General features: G+C 44.1%; 1 protein-coding gene across 1 annotated transcript in view; it reads left to right on the top strand.

Moving 5' to 3' along the window:
- LOC131843577 (transcription termination factor 2) overlaps window positions 1-19,631 on the top strand; it is a 29,108-nt gene extending 9,477 nt beyond the window's left edge. Inside the window, exons 6-18 of the mRNA XM_059192252.1 lie at window positions 2,872-3,001; window positions 4,378-4,500; window positions 5,140-5,340; window positions 5,955-6,077; window positions 6,561-6,760; window positions 7,126-7,335; window positions 7,693-7,884; window positions 8,569-8,707; window positions 10,355-10,542; window positions 11,073-11,253; window positions 12,990-13,153; window positions 16,010-16,167; window positions 19,225-19,631. Of these exons, the coding sequence (XP_059048235.1) occupies window positions 2,872-3,001; window positions 4,378-4,500; window positions 5,140-5,340; window positions 5,955-6,077; window positions 6,561-6,760; window positions 7,126-7,335; window positions 7,693-7,884; window positions 8,569-8,707; window positions 10,355-10,542; window positions 11,073-11,253; window positions 12,990-13,153; window positions 16,010-16,167; window positions 19,225-19,372 (2,157 nt within the window). The 3' untranslated portion in view covers window positions 19,373-19,631. The remainder of the gene's footprint in view (window positions 1-2,871; window positions 3,002-4,377; window positions 4,501-5,139; window positions 5,341-5,954; window positions 6,078-6,560; window positions 6,761-7,125; window positions 7,336-7,692; window positions 7,885-8,568; window positions 8,708-10,354; window positions 10,543-11,072; window positions 11,254-12,989; window positions 13,154-16,009; window positions 16,168-19,224) is intronic.
- The last annotated feature ends 525 nt before the right edge of the window (window positions 19,632-20,156 follow it).

Below are 20,156 nucleotides of genomic sequence, written 5' to 3' on the forward strand. Positions count from 1 at the left end.
GCTTCGTACCGACTGCTGCTGTGACGATGGGTACCTGAAAACTGAATTTAAAAAAGTACCTTAACTCGGCGGCCATGGATTTTTACTTCTTAATACTTTTGACGTATTCACCCTAATAACAGAAACATTTCGTCCATACATTATGTAGAGTCTCGGTGACTTCTTCTTGTACTATTCCCTAAGAAAACTGATCTAAGATGTTGCCAAATAATTCTGACAAAAACCACGAAAAACCAATAAAGGGATGATTTTTGACAGATATCCATCATTATTTTGTTTGAAATATCGAAAAAAAAATCCCACATTTTGGACTTGTCTTCTAAATTACCCCAAAATCGGGGAAAATTTTCATACCATTTTTCCTTTTTCGTCCATATATTGTACAGAGACACGGTCCTTCTAGTGGGTTCTTAGTAAATATTACTTTTTACGAAAATCGATGCATGGTGTTGCCACCTAATTTTACAAAAAATCGCATATAACTATTAATATGATATTTATTATAGATCTCCGTTGCTCTTATATATAGTTTGTCGAAAAAAAAATCCCACATTTTGGGTTTGCAAAATTACCCAAAAAACGGGGAATATTTGTAACCTAGGTAATATTACGAACCGAAATCTACCACGGCACAATAAAGGTCGACTCGCTGCAGGGAAGCCAGGTAAATTTATCATTTTCGAGAGTTTCTATTGCTCTATAGAAGTCAACTCGCTGCAGGGATTAATTGTACCCCAAAAATTGAATTTTAAAAAGTCCCTAAAATTGTCAACATAAATTAAGTACCCTAACTCGGCCGCCATCTTAGATTTTTACTTTTTAATACTTTTGACGTATTCACCTTAGTGGCAGAAACATTTCGTTCATACATTGTATAGAGCCTCGGTGACTCCTTCTAGTACTATTCTCTAAGAATACTGATGTAAGGTGTTGCCAGATAATTCTGACAAAAACCACCTAAAATCAATAGGGGTATTGTTTTTGACAGATTTTCATCATTCTTTTGTTTGAAATATCCAAAAAAATTTTTCCCACTTTTTAGGACTTATCTCAAAAATTACCCCAAAATCGGGGAAATTTTTTATACCAGGTAATACTTTGTGTTGAGACACATCATCTCTCCATAGAAGTGGACTGGCTGTGGGGTTGCCAAATGTCCTAAAAGTACATTTAAAAATATCCCAATTTTTCTCCGAAAAGCAAAACTCCCCTATCTGTGCCGCCATCTTGGATTTCTAAAATTTCATAATTTTCCCTAGAGGCCGGGTCCTTCGGCTATCCGACGCCGCACAGTGCGTTGAGCTAGCACACTCGTAGGTACCCTATCAATTTCAGTTTTTGAAGCTAGACCTCAATTTCAAAATTTGTCCCATGATGTATGGGTGTTGCCAGCAAATTCTGACAAAATTCCCCTAAAACCCTTCAGGGGACGATTTTTGGTAGACCAACAAGACTTTTTCATTTAAAATGTCGAAAAAAATTTTTCCCACTTTATGGGACTTTTCTCCAAATTTAACCCAAAATCGGGGAAAATTTTTAGCCCTGGCAAATCTTCTTACTGAGACTTACCCATGTCAGTAGGTGGCGTTTAGCTACGGGGTTGCCATGTGCAGCAAAAACGCGATTGAAAATATCCCAAAATTTTTCCAAAAACTAAATCTCCCATAGCTTGGCCGCCATCTTGGATTTCTGAAATTTCATAATTTTCCCTAGAGGCCGGGTCTTTCAGCCTCCCAATGGCCTACAATAGGGATCGGTAGTATCCCCGCAAGTACCCTAGGAATTTCAGTTTTTGGAGAGACACCCCAATTTCTATTTTGGTCAAACCATGTATGGGTGTTGCCAGCAAATTCCAACAAAACCCACCTAAAACCCTTTAGGGGATGTTTCTCGATAGGCCTTGATGCCTCTTTTGTCAAAAATGTCGAAAAAAATTTTTCCCACTTTTTGGACCATTTCTCCCAAATTACCCCAAATTCGGGAATTCTTTTTAGCGCTGGCAATACTTCTTACCGAGACCCATCATCGCCCCATAGAAGCCGACTCGCTGCGGGGTTGCCCTGTACCTAAAAAATGATTTTGAAAATAATCCGGATTTTTAGGACCAAATTCACACGCCCCCAACTCGTCGGCCATCTTGGATTTTCGAAATTTCATAATTTTCCCTAGAGGTCGGGTCCTTCGAGTTTCCTATGCCCTACAACGGGTGTCGCCAGCACCCCCGCAACTACCCTGGGAATTTCGGTTTTTGAAACCGTAGAAAATTTTCAACCAGTTTTTGGCAATTTTTTCGCCGCCATCTTGGATTTTAATTTTTTGTTTTTACGCCATATTCTGGGTCCCGCCGAGACGTGCCAAATCACTCTTTGAACGGAATCGATCCGAGCGAAACTGTAAAAGTTAGCCGCCATCTTTGTCCGCCATCTTGGATTTTCCCAAATTTCGGAATTTTCTCGTGGTCACCCTAGCCAAAGGAACATTTCCCCCATACATCGTCTCTTATTTGACCCCCGGACGCTCCTTCTGGGAGAACAACTATGTCAATCAGTGAGTGAGTCACCGTAATGCAGCTTTATATATTATAAATAATTGTCAACTTCGATGGTCTAGCGGATTAGCACACCGCCATAATTCCGATGGTGCGCGGGTTCGATTCCTCGCACGATACAAATACATTCATGACTATGATTGTTTGTATTGGTCTGGGTGTTTTCTATTAATTTTATATATGTATTTACAAAATGTATATGTAGTAAAAAACTAGTCGTGTAAGGGCAGCGTTCAAGTATTTGTTAGTTGTGACATTTATTGAGTTTATTTGAATAAAGATTGTTTTTATTTCTATTTGAAATGTTATTATTAAATTGGCAGTATCTCCTGGAGAACATGGACGTGAACACTCTGCCGGATGGCGGCGTGAAACTGATCCAGCGCCTCACCGGGCTGGAGGCAGAGGTGCGCCGCCAGGGTGACAAGGTTGCCAATATGGTCGTCGAACCTGGTACTTAAATTAAGTTGTTATATCAAAAAAAATTTTAGTCGCTGCTATTAGAGAAATGCATGTACTCATTTGACGATTTTTGTTTTTTTTTTATTATGAATGCAATTTTTTTATGATAATTTGAAAACTTATACTGTACCGGGAAAACACATATAAATAAAATTGGAGTGTCTATATGGCGATGTGAATATAAATACGATACATACAAAATATCAAAATAACCTTTTTTTTACAATTTCGTCTGTCTATCTGTCTGTTTGTTCCGGCTAATCTCTGAAATCGTTGGACCCATTTAGCTGATGTAATAAGTGGTAACTTAGGCTACTTTTATTTTAAAAAAATCTTTTTTATTTTAGAAAAATAAAGTTAAATTCCACGCGGACGAAGTCGCGGGTACAACTAGTACTTAATATAAACATTCAAACACAATCTACGTTGTTCATGAATAAATAAAAATACTAATAATTAAGTACTGTATTTTTACAGTACTTAATTATTATTATTATTATTGATGGCCTCGGTGGTCCAGCGGTTAGCGCACCGCGTTACTTCTGTTGGAATTTAATTGTGGTGGAATTAAACAAAGTAATGTAAATTAATTTATTTTCGTGGTACCGTGGGTTGTGACAATCAGTAATCAATTTTTCTACGTAATATTTAATCAAATAAAAATAAATATGTAATACTGAAAATTTTAATACAAAACAAGATAAAGAATGCTGATATTTTAATGATTTTAATCAAAAGAAACACTTTCCGAATTGTTTCTCTTACTCTAAAAACCGTTTCAATGCCAAGCTGTCATTTCGGCAAAATAGCGTATATGTGACATTGCAACGTGGTTACTGAATCGACATTCGATAGAAATAATTTTTATCATATGATAAGATATCGTGAAATCGTCAATAGCTAGAATCGCATTACTGACAGATAACGTCATTTTCACTACATTACATACGAAAATCGTTACGATCGAAGTTACATGAGTTAGCCCACTGTTGACTAGTGACTATAACACAAGCTCTGCTTACCTTGGGACTAGATGGCGTTGTGTGTATCGTTCTGAGTTCTTTATTATTATTGTTATATTATTAATTCAATATTTTCTTATAAATTGGCACCATTTGGTACTTTCTATTCTTACGGTATCTTAAAAATGTGAAGTGAAGCTTTTAAACGAATGTTGCTGATTCTTTTAAAAGAGCAACACTTTAGTTGCAAAAATATCTTTTTCTCTTTCTTCTTGTGCTGAATCTGCTTTCTGACTATGTGGTAGAATAAATAACTGACTATTCCAAAGTGTAAATATTAAATTAATTTGAATAAGAATTATTTCTATTCTATTCAATTCAATAAAGTGAATGTTAACTCGACAGATTCACCAACTGCTGCAGATATTGCTAAAGACGGTTTCGAAGCGAAATTGGAGCAAGGACTCTCTTGGGATGACATACAGAAAGCTAGCAACGCTGTTCAACCAAGGCTGTTTGGGAAACAAGGTGAGTTGGTATTGTATACTTATTTTATTTGACATCATCTGCATCTCACTTACTTGAGATTTCTCATGATATTTCGCCCAATTTACATAATATCGTTTCAGATATGTTTTATTCTATATTTTATTCTGATGTATAAGTTATACTACTGTAAAGTTTCATCAAAATCCGTTTAGTGGTTTTTGCGTAAAAAAGTAACAAACAAACATGCATCCATATTTACAAACTTTCGTGTTTATAATATTAGTAAGATTATAGTGCTAGTGTGCGAAATATGAATATATTATACATTTTTATATTTGAGTTACGAATTTTAAGTTAAACTGACATGTAAATATTTCAACATTCGGTTTTGAAGACCTCAAAATTTTATCACCAATAGAGAAGGTCGTAGTGGTAGTCAAGTTTCCACACTGAGTTGAATATCTGTGGTTTCACACATGCTAATTGTAAATGCATTTATTTTTTATTATTATAAATGTGTTTGGGCATGGATTAGGATGTTGCGCGCTGCTCACCCATCAGAAATCTATTCACCATAGACTTTGAGAATCCGCGATTGTATTCCGGGAGCACTAAACCTGGAAGTGTGTTATATTCTCTGGCAGTATTAAAATCCAACAAGTGGTTGCATGTTATCAGCTATGGCGACGCACTTGGCGGAGCGCAACCTGATCCTGGAGAGTCTGCGACACCTGCACTCGTCGCTGGCGACGCAGCCGCCGGAGTCCCAGGCCGCCGCCGCCCCCGCCGCCGTCCGCAGCTCCCTGCTGCCGCACCAGCTCCACGCGCTGGCCTGGCTGCGGTGGAGGGAGACCCAGCGCCCCTGCGGCGGCATCCTCGGTGACTCACCTCGTTATCATTGTTATGATGTCTGCTGCCGCACCAGCTCCACGCGCTGGCCTGGCTGCGGTGGAGGGAGACCCAGCGCCCCTGCGGCGGCATCCTCGGTGACTTATCTCGTTATCATTGTTATGATGTCTGCTGCCGCACCAGCTGCACGCGCTGGCCTAGATGCGGTGGAGGGAGACCCAGCGCCCCTGCGGCGGCATCCTCGGTGACTTATCTCGTTATCATTGTTATGATGTCTGCTGCCGCACCAGCTGCACGCGCTGGCCTAGATGCGGTGGAGGGAGACCCAGCGCCCCTGCGGCGGCATCCTCGGTGACTTATCTCGTTATCATTGTTATGATGTCTGCTGCCGCACCAGCTGCACGCGCTGGCCTGGATGCGGTGGAGGGAGACCCAGCGCCCCTGCGGCGGCATCCTCGGTGACTCACCTCGTTATCATTGTTGTGATGAACTTGACCAATACAAACAATCATACTCATGAATACAAATGTCTGTACTGTGCGAAAAATCCAAGCCGAGACTATCAGAATTAAAGCCTTGTGCTAAAGTACTAGATCACAGAATCAATTGACACTCTTGATACTTAATATTGAAACTCTTTTCAGCTGACGACATGGGTCTGGGCAAGACGATCACAATGATATCACTGATATTAAGCGACAAGGAGGACAGCATCGACAACGACTATGACGATAACGAAGAATACGGCGAGAAAGGCACAACCAAAAGTATGTACTCTGTGTGGTAGTGATTTAATTCTTAGTATTTTAAATTTATAATAGTAGTAGTTACTAGCTCTGCTCGCGGATTCACTTGCGTGTAAATTATAGTCGATGTGTTATTCTCATGTATACCTATACTATTTTTTTTTAATGGATGCTGATGGAATGTTTCGTCTTTTTGCACTAACGGTTTAAGCTGGCGGGGCACCAGTGGAGGATGATATGGACTGATGACCTCATTGCTAGCAATGTCCCATGTCAAGTTGACCTTTACACGGTTCCCCCTGGAAACCATCATTACAAATTCCTGGTGAATTTGTCATGATGGACTAACAGACCTGACCTCCTGCTCATCTTATCATCTTTCACTGGTGCCTCGCCAGCGTAAATCGTTAGCGCAGGCAGGTATACCATTCCATTATCATCAATAAAAAAATCCCATCAGTAACAATCCCGTGTGAATATACGAGTAATGTGAACGGTGTTCAGTGTGCGCGGGCGGCACGCTGGTGGTGTGTCCGGCGTCTCTGCTGCAGCAGTGGGCGGCCGAGGTGGCCAAGCACTGCGCCGCGCACAGCCTGCACCTCTGCCAGCACCACGGCGCGGCCCGCGCCACTATGCCGCACCGGCTGGCCGCCCACGACCTCGTGCTCACCACCTACAACATCCTGCAGCGCGACCACGAGAAGGTAGGAAGGTTTCCAGTACGCCAACATTATAAATACGTTTTTCCAAACAGTAGATACAGAATATAAAAAGAAATGTGAAGGAAACTACGATTTGCTAATCAATAAATGTAATATTCTCCTTATAATTGAAATAAGTACTTTATTATTGGCATTAGCATGAGACGAATAACGATGAATAAGTATATTGAAATGATATTTAACAAAAAGGTAGGTAACGATTGTTCAAGTAAGATAATATGGAAAATTAGAAAAATCGTAAGCTTTGAACTCGAAATTCCTCGAGTTGTACTATCACCGACATTCGTTTAACAGGTTATAAGCCTGATGCTCTAACAGAAATGGATTAATTTTCTTTTTTGGTACAGAAAGGCGTGCTAATGAAAGTTTCATGGCGGCGGGTGATCCTGGACGAGGCGCATATCGTGCGGAACCATAAGGCGGCCACCTCCATGGCCGTGTGCGGCCTCCGCGCCGCTCGCCGCTGGTGCCTCACGGGCACGCCCATACACAACCGGGACCTCGACCTCTACGCGCTCCTCAAGTTCCTGCGCTGCACGCCCTTCGACGACCTCACGGTCAGTGCCCGCCTCGTCCTAAACCAATATTCTTTGATGCCCTCGAAATTTATACACCGCTTTACAATGTCGTCGCGGGTTAGATTCCTCGCACGGTACAAATTATTGTTATTATATTATTATAAATATAAATGTCTTTTGACTTTTCTTTTTCTTTGGGAGAAGTGGAATTTTAATTATGTATATAATGAAATGAAATGACAACGTCTCTCTGTAATTATATTGTGCTGCGTCAGGTATAACCCCATCCCCAATAACAGTCTTAACGGCACATTTATATATTTTTATCTACGTATTACACATTGTTAGTTAAAAAAATTACTAACTTAGTTAAAAACATTCTGATATAAACTTTAGATGTGGAAAAAGTGGATAGACAACAAGAGTCAGGGCGGGCAAGAGCGCCTAAACACTGTGATGAGGTGCATCCTGCTGCGGAGGACAAAACAGCAGCTCCAGCAGCGGGGACAGCTCAACTGCCTCCCAACGAGGACCGCACATGAGTGTCTGGTCACACTCACGCAGCCCGAGATGAACGTCTACCAGAAGGTGAGCCGTAATGAAATGGAAACTCTTTATTATTCCTCTCACGAAAAAAAAAACATTTGCATATACTGTTATATAAAAATGTACATATATGTATAAACATAATCAACAAAACAAAAATCAACAATGGGCGTCCTTATCGCTAAAAAGCAATCTCTTCAAGGTAGCTATACCAAAATGTAACAACATACTTGTGACAACTATGGGGTCATTAAAACAAACTAAATTATTTATTTATAGAATACAGTGATTATAGGTTTTAAAAATGTTAAATATAGTAACTGTGTGTATTTATCTTGCAAATAGGTGTGCAAATTTTTCATCATTATCCGGCTCGAAGGATCATAAGCTGTAGGTCAATTTAAATATTATATTACAAAGAACAAAAATATAATAGATAGGCACGCCAGTCGTTGTCGGTGACGAGATGTAAAGTGAGGCCGGTTCGGTGCTATTCTCGCCCCCTCATCCCTCCCAGCGTAGCTAGCGGACCCCAGTCACATGAGCCTACGATGTCCTAATAATTATATATGAACGCTACAAAACATTCCCACAGTGTACACATAATAATAAAATAATAGCAATTATATTAACTTATGGTTATTTATTTGGAGGCTTTTATAAAACAAAATTAACATTACGATCAATGGCTTTTATAGTTAAAAATAACAACGACAAATCTTGCAGGTACTGGTGTTCTCCAAGACACTGTTCGCACAGTTTCTGCATCAGCGCGCCGAGAAAAATGCTGATGCACATGGATTTTTGCCGCCCGAAAATGATTCTGAATACGCGAAGATGCACAAGAAAATGATAGCACTGCAAGGTAAGCTTTTAAAAAGCAGTCTACGGTTTAATTAATCCTTAGATTAAAAACGCGGTAGTTTGTTAGCGTGGATGAATGGATGGGTGTTTGTTACTCTTTCACGCTAAAACTACTGAATGAAACTTTACAATAATATAGCTTGTTCATCAGAATAACAAATGGACTATAAATTTCATGCGGGTTAAACGCACGGACACAGCTAGTCTAGAATATAATCGAGTATATTTGCAAAATCTACCAGAAATTAAAATGAAATTTCATTCGAATCTCTGGTAGATTTTGCATGAAAGAATAACAAATATCTAACTATACAATCGTCATTAATTTGTATTCTTTATATTATTAGCATATACTAATAATAATAATTCACACAGCGCCAGCAATTCACATAGTTCCAAGCTAAACAGAGCTTGTATTATGGATACTAGACAACTGATACTGGGAAAATGGGGGATAGCGGGATAAGGTAAGTGGACTGTATGGAATTGAAATAAAGGGGGCGCACAGTATATACCTGCGACTGTAGAGCGGGTTTATTCTTGCACAGCTGCTGCACTCGATGAATACTAAGTTTAACACAGGCACGCACACAAAGTTACTTATTTTTAAGGTCAATATATTATATTAATTAATTTAAAGCGGAGCGGTTGGGACGAGATGTCACCATTCACGTTAGTAGACGAGGTCGTCGGGCGACCTCAGTTGACATGCTGTGTGCGGGAAAGGGATTAGGATATGGGGAATAATACCATTTTTTTTTTCGGACTACTCTAATGCTATTGGCCGTAGCTGGCCTTTACAGCTTCACCGGACGTTATGGGGCGAGTACAGATGGCACTCCAAACCCGCGGAAGGACTTATGGAGCGGCTGAAGGCCAACTCCTGCCCGACGGATACGACTTTAGTCTGAGGGCACCACTAGGGGTTCGAACCTCGGCTCAGGCCGTCGTAATTTCGATCCCCGTTTGAATTGGACGGGGGATCGATCGGAGGGGTATAATACCATACCACTTGATATGTTTATAAATGCCGCAAACAGATACAAATCCTTAGATATATATTATACACACCCACACCGACGAAAATGTTCTAAACCGCTAGATCCAAAACCACCGAGATTAACAATATATATTACATTTATACATTTTCGACAATCGGTGCTTTGTATTCACACTAAATCTTTAAAATATAAATTGTTCATTTATTTAAAAGAGCAACAGGCAAATTTCTTATCTTTTCCACAGATTCACTATATTCCACATGATCATTAGAATAAAAAAATGCTTATACCGAGTCTATTTTAGCAGAGGAAGACTGTCTGTCTGGATACTTCAGTCTCACCTATTTCAGCTGCTAAGCAGCTTGCTTTGTAAGTTGTGTTTTGGTTGTAGGGTCAGATTAAACAGTGATAAATTATATGACATCTTAGTCTGGAATGGCAACGCATGACGGGTGCCACTTGATAACGTGATGCCTTTAGATTTATTCATATATCATCAGGTGGGCCGTCAACATTTGTGCCAATCATTCATTCAGTAGTAGGGAAAAAAATTATAAATGAATAATTTCACGTTCATAAGCGGCTAAAATGTCCTACATGAATAAATTATTTTTTAAATATAATTTGTTTTTATTTCTTCCCAACAGGCGCGAAACCAGTCAAGTCCCACGAGATTCTGGTGCTGCTATTGCGTCTGCGGCAGGTGTGCTGTCACTGCGGCCTCATCGCGGCCATGCTGGACGAGGAATCCACCGAAGACATTCAGCAGGACCCTGCCGGTCAGGACCTGCTCGCGGAGCTCAGCAAACTCTCGCTGGAGGACTCAAAGTCTAAGGTCAGCTATATATAATCTTTTAACATTATTGACACAAATAATTGGCTCTCCGTTCCTATCTATTGGCTAGCTGGTAGAGAATGCCATATAGCATTAAATTGGCCAAATTGTACAATTTTATAAGTGCAATAAAATAATAAATAAAAAAATAAAAATAAAGGTATTCACTTCTCGACTTTTCGACTAGGTTGCACTGTCACGAGGTGACTGGAGTAACAGCGAATCGCAATGTTGATAGGTGTCGGCAGTTTGTTCAACTACCGCCATTAGATTGTCCGACGAAAATAGCGACACACAGTAGGTACTTATGGTATCCGTACACTTATTGACCGATGCTACAGAACTTTGAATTTATTCGTCATATTCCACACAGATGATAACTTTAAACCATTTTCCAGGATAAACTTAGGGTATTTCTTTATTTCTATGGCCTCCCGCACAATTCGTGTATAATAGTGGTGATCGGTAGGCGATTGTATAATGTGTACTCAACGCGAAAGTATAAAAATAGTATGGATTTAATTTCACAGAGTGGCAGCAAGACTGAGCAAGAAGAAGAGGAAAAGGAAGGTCCTGAGGAAAGCACGAGTGTTGCAGAAGCGATACGCTCCGTACTCTCACCCAACAATCCCGTGTTCGATCTCACGCGTCTCTCGTCGAAGATACAGGGTGTTATGGACTGTTTAAACAAAAACGTTTTCGTTAATAAAGGTAATTTGTTGATCCCTACCGTCCAGTTCAGTTGAGAACTGGCTAGAAACTCAAAATTAGCTACTAGACAACTATTTGCATCAGTTGCCTAGTACCCATAACATAAGTTTTACTTAAGTTGAGATTAGAAAGCGCTGTATGAGTTGTCCTGGGTTATTAATATTAGTCAATAATGATAATCCAGGATATAACACAGCTAGTAAGTTATGATTATGTACACCCGCGTGACATTTATGGCCTATTCTGATATACAGGGTGTAACGGAAAGGGTATATCAATACGAAAAACATGGGGCCTACCCATGGTTACAAACCACCTCCGATGGTTTTTGAAGTATAACTACACTTAAAATGCATTTACTACCATGACTACATCCAAAACTAATTTAGAATTATGTTATTTTACACATCACTAGAGCCCCAATCAGCTGTCCGGTCATCGATATCATAATGCCTAATAATAACACAAATTTACTGGAATAAAACGCCTCTTCACATTGCTATTGGCATTTTTATTTAATTTTGGGTTCCGTATGAATATAAATTTTAATTCCAATGTGTTATCTATCACTGTAGCAGTCACACCAATGAAATATTGACAGGAAAATTCCATTAAATTACCGGCCGGTAGATAGTATTTTTTTTAATAATATTCGTCACACTGTTATTCCCTATGCCGACTACTGAGTTTTATTTAAAAGATGATAAAGGAATATAACACACACTACTCTGGACAGAACTTTACTCCTTACCACTACAAGGGTATCCTGTTCTACCCTTGGAGTAATATTTGATTCAGCAGTAGACAGCCAATTAAAGGTGAAAAATTAATACTAAACTCTTCAATAAATTACTGCAAACATGTTCTAGTTATGTTATTACCCATGTCATTATCATCTGATGTTCTTATCCCAATTTAGTTATGCTTTTTAACATGTAAAGAAAGAAGTCACAAACAAATCATAAGTTATTTTATGACGTAAATTATTTAATACACAGGACTCCTAAACTCTGGCCACGCCCACTCAGATATGGTCAACAAATCACAATTATTCACAATATGAAATTCAAATCAGTTGGTCTCAAAGCGTCGTTATGTCAAGTTGTTTTTGTTTTGTGTTAAAATTCTTTTTAAAATAATGTCTGTAATTACTTTTTTCTGTGGAGATACATAGAAATACAAGCGAATAGTGGAAAATATGAGTAATGTTGATTGTTGTTGTTACGATATCAGAAGAAATGATGGTGTGCATCGTTGTTCGTATTAGAAACTCTAGCGTAATATGTACTCGTATGCTGCTGTAAGTCTCCATGGCGTACAGCCTTACGGCAGCGAGGTAGACACTTTGAACGCTTCCTATAAAAAGTAGATGAGTAAATTTATTTATCTACTTACTGGTATTAATTTGCAAATAATCCGTACACAGAGTAATCGTGAGCGTGAGTGGAGGTTAATGACCGCTAGTGTTGGGACACGTTTCTTTTGATGTGACATTAAATTAGTTACAGAAAATAATAATAATTTAACATTGTTTAAGGTATCACATTTGATCAAAAAATATGCAGAAAGGAATAGGCAAATAACCAGCTGTATCCGATCCCTTTGGCTTGATATACCCTTTCCGTTACACCTTGTATATATCCATTCAGCAGTTTTTGCATAAAACAGTAACAAACATCCATCCCTCAAATCTTCCACGTTAATAATATTAGTAAGATTATTATTGATTTGTGCAGGCGAAAAGGCGGTGGTGGTGTCGCAGTGGACGTCCGTGCTGCGCCTGGTGGAGCGCGAGCTGCAGCGAGTGCGCGTGCGCAGCGTCACGCTCAGCGGCAGCGTGGCCGTGGCCGCGCGCGCCGCGCTCGTCGACGCGCTCAACTCGCCGCGCTCGGACGTGCGGGTCAGTGGGGGCGGGGGCGGGGGGCGGGGGGCGACGGGGGCGGGGGGCAGCGTCACGCTCAGCGGCAGCGTGGCCGTGGCCGCGCGCGCCGCGCTCGTCGACGCGCTCAACTCGCCGCGCTCGGACGTGCGGGTCAGTGGGGGCGGGGGCGGGGGCGGGGGGCGACGGGGGCGGGGGGGCAGCGTCACGCTCAGCGGCAGCGTGGCCGTGGCCGCGCGCGCCGCGCTCGTCGACGCGCTCAACTCGCCGCGCTCGGACGTGCGGGTCAGTGGGGGCGGGGGCGGGGGGCGGGGGGCGACGGGGGGGGGGGGCCGCGTCACGCTCAGCGGCAGCGTGGCCGTGGCCGCGCGCGCCGCGCTCGTCGACGCGCTCAACTCGCCGCGCTCGGACGTGCGGGTCAGTGGGGGCGGGGGCGGGGGGGCAGCGTCACGCTCAGCGGCAGCGTGGCCGTGGCCGCGCGCGCCGCGCTCGTCGACGCGCTCAACTCGCCGCGCTCGGACGTGCGGGGCAGTGGGGGCGGGGGCGGGGGCGGGGGGCGACGGGGGCGGGGGGGCAGCGTCACGCTCTGCGGCAGCGTGGCCGTGGCCGCGCGCGCCGCGCTCGTCGACGCGCTCAACTCGCCGCGCTCGGACGTGCGGGTCAGTGGGGGCGGGGGCGGCGGGGGCGGGGGGCGGCGGGGGCGGGGGGGCAGCGTCACGCTCAGCGGCAGCGTGGCCGTGGCCGCGCGCGCCGCGCTCGTCGACGCGCTCAACTCGCCGCGCTCGGACGTGCGGGTTAGTGGGGGCGGGGGCGGGGGCGGGGGGCGACGGGGGCGGTGGGGCAGCGTCACGCTCAGCGGCAGCGTGGCCGTGGCCGCGCGCGCCGCGCTCGTCGACGCGCTCAACTCGCCGCGCTCGGACGTGCGGGTCAGTGGGGGCGGGGGCGGGGGCGGGGGGCGACGGGGGCGGGGGGGCAGCGTCACGCTCTGCGGCAGCGTGGCCGTGGCCGCGCGCGCCGCGCTCGTCGACGCGCTCAACTCGCCGCGCTCGGACGTGCGGGTCAGTGGGGGCGGGGGCGGGGGCGGGGGGCGACGGGGGCGGGGGGGCAGCGTCACGCTCTGCGGCAGCGTGGCCGTGGCCGCGCGCGCCGCGCTCGTCGACGCGCTCAACTCGCCGCGCTCGGACGTGCGGGTCAGTGGGGGCGGGGGCGGGGGGCGGGGGGCGGCGGGGGCGGGGGGCAGCGTCACGCTCAGCGGCAGCGTGGCCGTGGCCGCGCGCGCGCGCGCCGCGCTCAACTCGCCGCGCTCGGACGTCGACGCAGCATCACTCTCCGCAGCGTGGCCATGGCCGCGCGCGCCGCGCTCGTCGACGCGCTCAACTCGCCGCGCTCGGACGTGCGGGTGAGGGGGGGCGGGGGCGGGGGCGGGGGGCGACGGGGGGGGGGGCGGGGGGCAGCGTCACTCTCAACGGCAGCGTGGCCATGGCCGCGCGCGCCGCGCTCGTCGACGCGCTCAACTCGCCGCGCTCGGACGTGCGGGTCAGTGGGGGCGGGGGCGGGGGCGACGGGGGCGGGGGGCAGCGCGATGGCCGCCGCGCGCGCCGCGCTCGTCGACGCGCTCAACTCGCCGCGCTCGGACGTGCGGGTCAGTGGGGGCGGGGGCGGGGGGCGGGGGGCGACGGGGGCGGGGGGGCAGCGTCACGCTCAGCGGCAGCGTGGCCGTGGCCGCGCGCGCCGCGCTCGTCGACGCGCTCAACTCGCCGCGCTCGGACGTGCGGGTCAGTGGGGGCGGGGGCGGGGGCGGGGGGCAGCATCACTCTCAACGGCAGCGTGGCCATGGCCGCGCGCGCCGCGCTCGTCGACGCGCTCAACTCGCCGCGCTCGGACGTGCGGGTTAGTGGGGGCGGGGGCGGGGGGCGACGGGGGCGGGGGCGGGGGGCAGCGTCACTCTCAACGGCAGCGTGGCCATGGCCGCGCGCGCCGCGCTCGTCGACGCGCTCAACTCGCCGCGCTCGGACGTGCGGGTCAGTGGGGGCGGGGGGCGACGGGGGCGGGGGGGAAGCGACACCCACAGACGCAGCTACGCAGTCGCCGCGCGCGCCGCGCTCGTCGACGCGCTCAACTCGCCGCGCTCGGACGTGCGGGTCAGTGGGGGCGGGGGCGGGGGGCGGGGGGCGACGGGGGCGGGGGGGCAGCGTCACGCTCAGCGGCAGCGTGGCCGTGGCCGCGCGCGCCGCGCTCGTCGACGCGCTCAACTCGCCGCGCTCGGACGTGCGGGTCAGTGGGGGCGGGGGCGGGGGCGGGGGGCAGCATCACTCTCAACGGCAGCGTGGCCGTGGCCGCGCGCGCCGCGCTCGTCGACGCGCTCAACTCGCCGCGCTCGGACGTGCGGGTCAGTGGGGGCGGGGGCGGGGGCGGGGGCGGGGGGCGACGGGGGCGGGGGGGCAGCGTCACGCTCTGCGGCAGCGTGGCCGGGGCCGCGCGCGCCGCGCTCGTCGACGCGCTCAACTCGCCGCGCTCGGACGTGCGGGTCAGTGGGGGCGGGGGCGGGGGGCGCGGGGGGCGACGGCAGATGGCATGGCCGCGCGCGCCGCGCTCGTCGCGCTCAACTCGCGCGCGGACGTGCGGGTCAGTGGGGGCGCGCGCGCGGCGCGTGGCTGTGAACCCAGAGGGCGCTGGCGGAGCACCAATGGAGAATGATAAGATGAGTATGAAGTCGCCGCGCCCGGACGTGCAGAAATGGTGATGGTGGGGGCGTGAAATCGCAGGGGAACATCATAGCATTGAGTCCGGAGATCACTTTACCAACAGTCGCCTCCCCCTGGAAGGTTTTTATGTTGTTGTTTAAATCGCGTTGTAATATAACATTTGTACTTGCAGGTGATGTTGTTGTCACTATGTGCTGGTGGTGTGGGTTTGAATCTTTGCGGCGCTAATCACCTGCTGCTGTTGGACCCCCACTGGAACCCGCAGCTGGAAGAGCAAGCGCAGGACAGAATCTACAGAGTGGGACAACAGAAGCCAGTACACATATACAAGTATGAATTTATTTATTTCGTCTTTTTTTTTATACTGCCATGATGGCAACAAGTTTTCGGTATATCTGATGGTAAACGGTTATCATAGCCTATGGACACCTGAGATACCAGAGGTGTAATGTGCGAATTGCCGACCCTTAAGAAACCTTAATATAACCTTCTTGAAAAACGCCATGCTGTAGTCTTGCGAGAAAACCTCGGCAGGTGTTTCATACCCCAATATAAGTGTACGCGGGAGGAAGCTCCTCTGAAACCGCACTGTCCGAGACCACGTAGGTTTCCGCGAGTAGCAATGAATTCCTTGTCGATGGCGAGCAATGTGATAGTAAAAGATCTTAATCCAAAAAAAAAAATTATTGCTATGGATTATGGATATGGGATTAATACAATGGTGCATCTGCCTGCGCTAACGGTTTACGCGGGGGGGAGGCACCAGTGGAGGATGATAAAAACTCGTGTTAAGTTTGCACAACATGTCAAATTCACCAGCAACATATTACGGTTGTTTGGACCGCGTGAAGGTCAACCTGGCATGACACATTTCTAGCTATGAGTTGATTAGTCTACATTAACAAACCGGAATGGCTTTAGTTACTGTTTAAGATTAAGATGAAGTTACTGTTTTACTATATTTTACTATATTTTTATATCAACTCTATGTACTAGTAAAAGTATGTATTATAATAAAATAATAACTATATAGCATTAATCTAACTATTTAACTATATCTCATCCTGTGCTCAAAGACCGAATGCCGTGGCTTACAAAAACCCTCCCTTTTATAGAGTAAAGATATAACCCCCACTCATAGTTATACGCAACTAGTTTAACGATACCGTGTAATAATGAAACTACCTTCTTTTAATATTTTTAAAATATCAGATTTTTCTACAATATCGATGTGAACCCTAACACTAATTTACAAATTATGAATTCTGTTTTCATAACGAATATTTTTAAATATCATTACGCTCCAAAAGGCAACCAAAAACAAGCTTACTTTCGCAGCTATTATATGTGTCATCATAAAATTGTAGCAGGTCAGTGTACATTATAAATATTTAAAAAAAAAACAAATGTTTTTAGAGTTATAGTAAAGGAGTAACGTCATAATTATGTTGTGTAACAAAAAAATTGCCAGTTATAGAGACTGCCGATAGAAGAAACTTAAGAAAAAGTACAAAATTTTCAAACGCTAGAATTAATACAAAGATTTCATTTAATTTTAAATAGTATAACATTTTCAATCGCCAAAATAAACACGAATATAATAATCTTAAATATTCGTGTTTATTTTGGCGATTATATATTTCATATTTATGTGGGATTATCGCAAGTGAGACTTGAAAAAAAGTCTTATAATATTTAATTATTTATTTTCGTATTAAAATCGTCTTAAAATTAAATTAAATATTAAAAATCAAATGTTTTTAGAGCCATAGTAATCTAAGTAATATTTTAACTGCAGTGTTTTGTAAAAAAAAACCAACAGTAAGAAGTCGTATCTCCAATTCTCGTCGTAGTAATCTCGAATATCGAGTATCCCCTCCGGAAATTATTACGTTTCGTATCACTGAGCTATGCGTCACGAAACCAGATTTTCACATTTTTTGTTTGTAACAATTGTCACGGATATATAGAAAGTGGGTGGTAGCGGTCACCTACTGCCAACTATTATTGTTTTTTTATTGATTAGATCGACAAAACTGAATGTCTTACAGTGTACGGGTAACAACATATGCCTGCTTACAGTGCAATACACTATGCAATTTCAGCTCATTACATGCCCCCGGTCGCCCCTCCGATCGCTCCCCCGTCCAATTCAAACGGGGATCGATACTACGACGTCCAGTCCGAACCCCAAGCGGTGCTCTCTGTTTAAAGTCGTATCCGTCAGGCGGGAGTTGGCCTTCAGCCCCTCCATAAGTCATTCCGCGGGTTTGGAATGCCATCTGCACGCGCCCTAAAAAAAAAGGCCAGCTGCGGCCAACAGCATTAGAGTAGTCCGAAAAAAAAGCTCATTATATATCTCTAGCAATAAAAAGAGAGTTCGAGTAGCATTCAACCCAGGCGGTTTTATTTAACGAAGCCCCTCCTCGATCAAGCACTATCATTATTTATTTATTTATATAACTTTAAGCACAAAAATAATGTGTACATATTGTGGACTTAACATCTAGCGGCGTTATCTACTAGTCAACCATGAAAGATTGTTGGCGGTGCAAAAATATAAATGAGAAATGTAAAAAAATATATATGTGCACATAAATATAAAGACAAATACTTATATATAAATAAATACTTAATGATCTGATAATAACTTTATTATTACGGAACTGTGATAAATATTTCATATGTAGATAATTCAAATTTTGCCAACATAACACAACAAATTATAAATAATACACAAAATAAAAAATAACATGCAATCTTGGCAATATGAGCTGCTCCAGCTGTTGCTGATATAAACACAACCTCAACCTGCACCTATACAGCACTGGTTTACAGTATTTAAGTAATACGTACTACTATATGTAGACACAGCATGCATTGCTTAATTTTTACATAAAATGAATGTATATAATAATAATTTGGATTAATAAATAACAGCATGCATAAAAATATATAAAATCATAAAAAAAATTACACACACTCCCACGTATTTGATACACACACATCCTTTATTTAATCGCTATTGCTGGTTCAAAGATCTTTTTGTATTTTCCATTATGGACGAATTTCTACCGCTAGTATGTGTAAATCTATTATTTTGTTTTAAAATGTTTTTTTAATAGATTGAGAGTCTTGTCGATATTTCGCTACCACTACATTCTCGTCTTTAGGTATTTGCTCGGGCTGAAAAAAAAAATGCCTTTAACGTGCTGACCTTCATCTTAATGATGGGAAGGGGATAGGTTTTTTCTTATGGATGATAATAGAATGCTGCACCCGCCTGCGCTAACTGTTTACGTTGGCGAGGCACCAGGAGGATGATAAGATGAACATGAGGTCAGATCAATTAGCCCATTCTAATGTTTTAAAATGTTTTGTCCACAGATTCATGTGTGTGGACACAGTGGAACATACGATTAAAAAACTGCAACAGGCGAAGTTAGAGTTAGCAGACAACATGCTGACCGGGGCCCGGAACAACAACGCCTCCAAACTGACCATTGAAGACCTCAAAATGCTGTTCAATATGTAGTGCCAAAGTAGTATAAACATATTTTTTTCTTATACAACAAATGTTTTAAGGCCACTGGATAATCGCGCATTTACCTTGTAAGGGTGTTATTATATTATCAGATATTGCACTATGGAATCTACACAATGTAATTTTTTTAAATAGAATATCGCTATCCAAATAACCTTAGTAGATATATTCTTATTTACCGATATACTCGGAATACGAAAGCTGAGAACGGGTAAAAAATTTGGATGGTGTTGTTTTCAAACAAACATACAACTTTACATGTTTAGTAATATTTTGTTTATCATATTATATAGTTAATCTTTATAATAATATTGAAAGCACATCTTCATAATTTAATCTAATGTTCTTATATATTTGATAATATAATATCATCTCTAAAAAAAAAACTCAGTAATTTCTTTGTGACAACATGCTTTTTAACTTCTAGACTATCATAGTCAACATTGCCTTGTTGTCAAAACTACATTCAAATTGTTTACTAAGTTACTTCCGAAATAAGCTTAAACTTATTTGGGAAGTGGCTTACGCTGAATTTCATCTGGGTCAGCCTATATGTAATTATTAATTGTAATATTGTAACAATACTGGTCATATTAATTGTGAAGAAGGGTTATTATTAAATAGCTTTTGTAACGTTGTATAAAAGCAAACTTAGTTTCAATTTAGATTAACTTCAAATATAATATTTAGTATTGAAATAAACTATGTATAGATTCTTAAACATAGTACACAACGCCATCCAAATAATTCTAAACAAAGATTTGTATATAAATAA

This window comes from Achroia grisella, unplaced genomic scaffold (assembly GCF_030625045.1).
Source record: "Achroia grisella isolate CSIRO2021 unplaced genomic scaffold, CSIRO_AGI_Agris_v1 utg1086, whole genome shotgun sequence".
NCBI classification, from domain to species: domain Eukaryota; kingdom Metazoa; phylum Arthropoda; class Insecta; order Lepidoptera; family Pyralidae; genus Achroia; species Achroia grisella.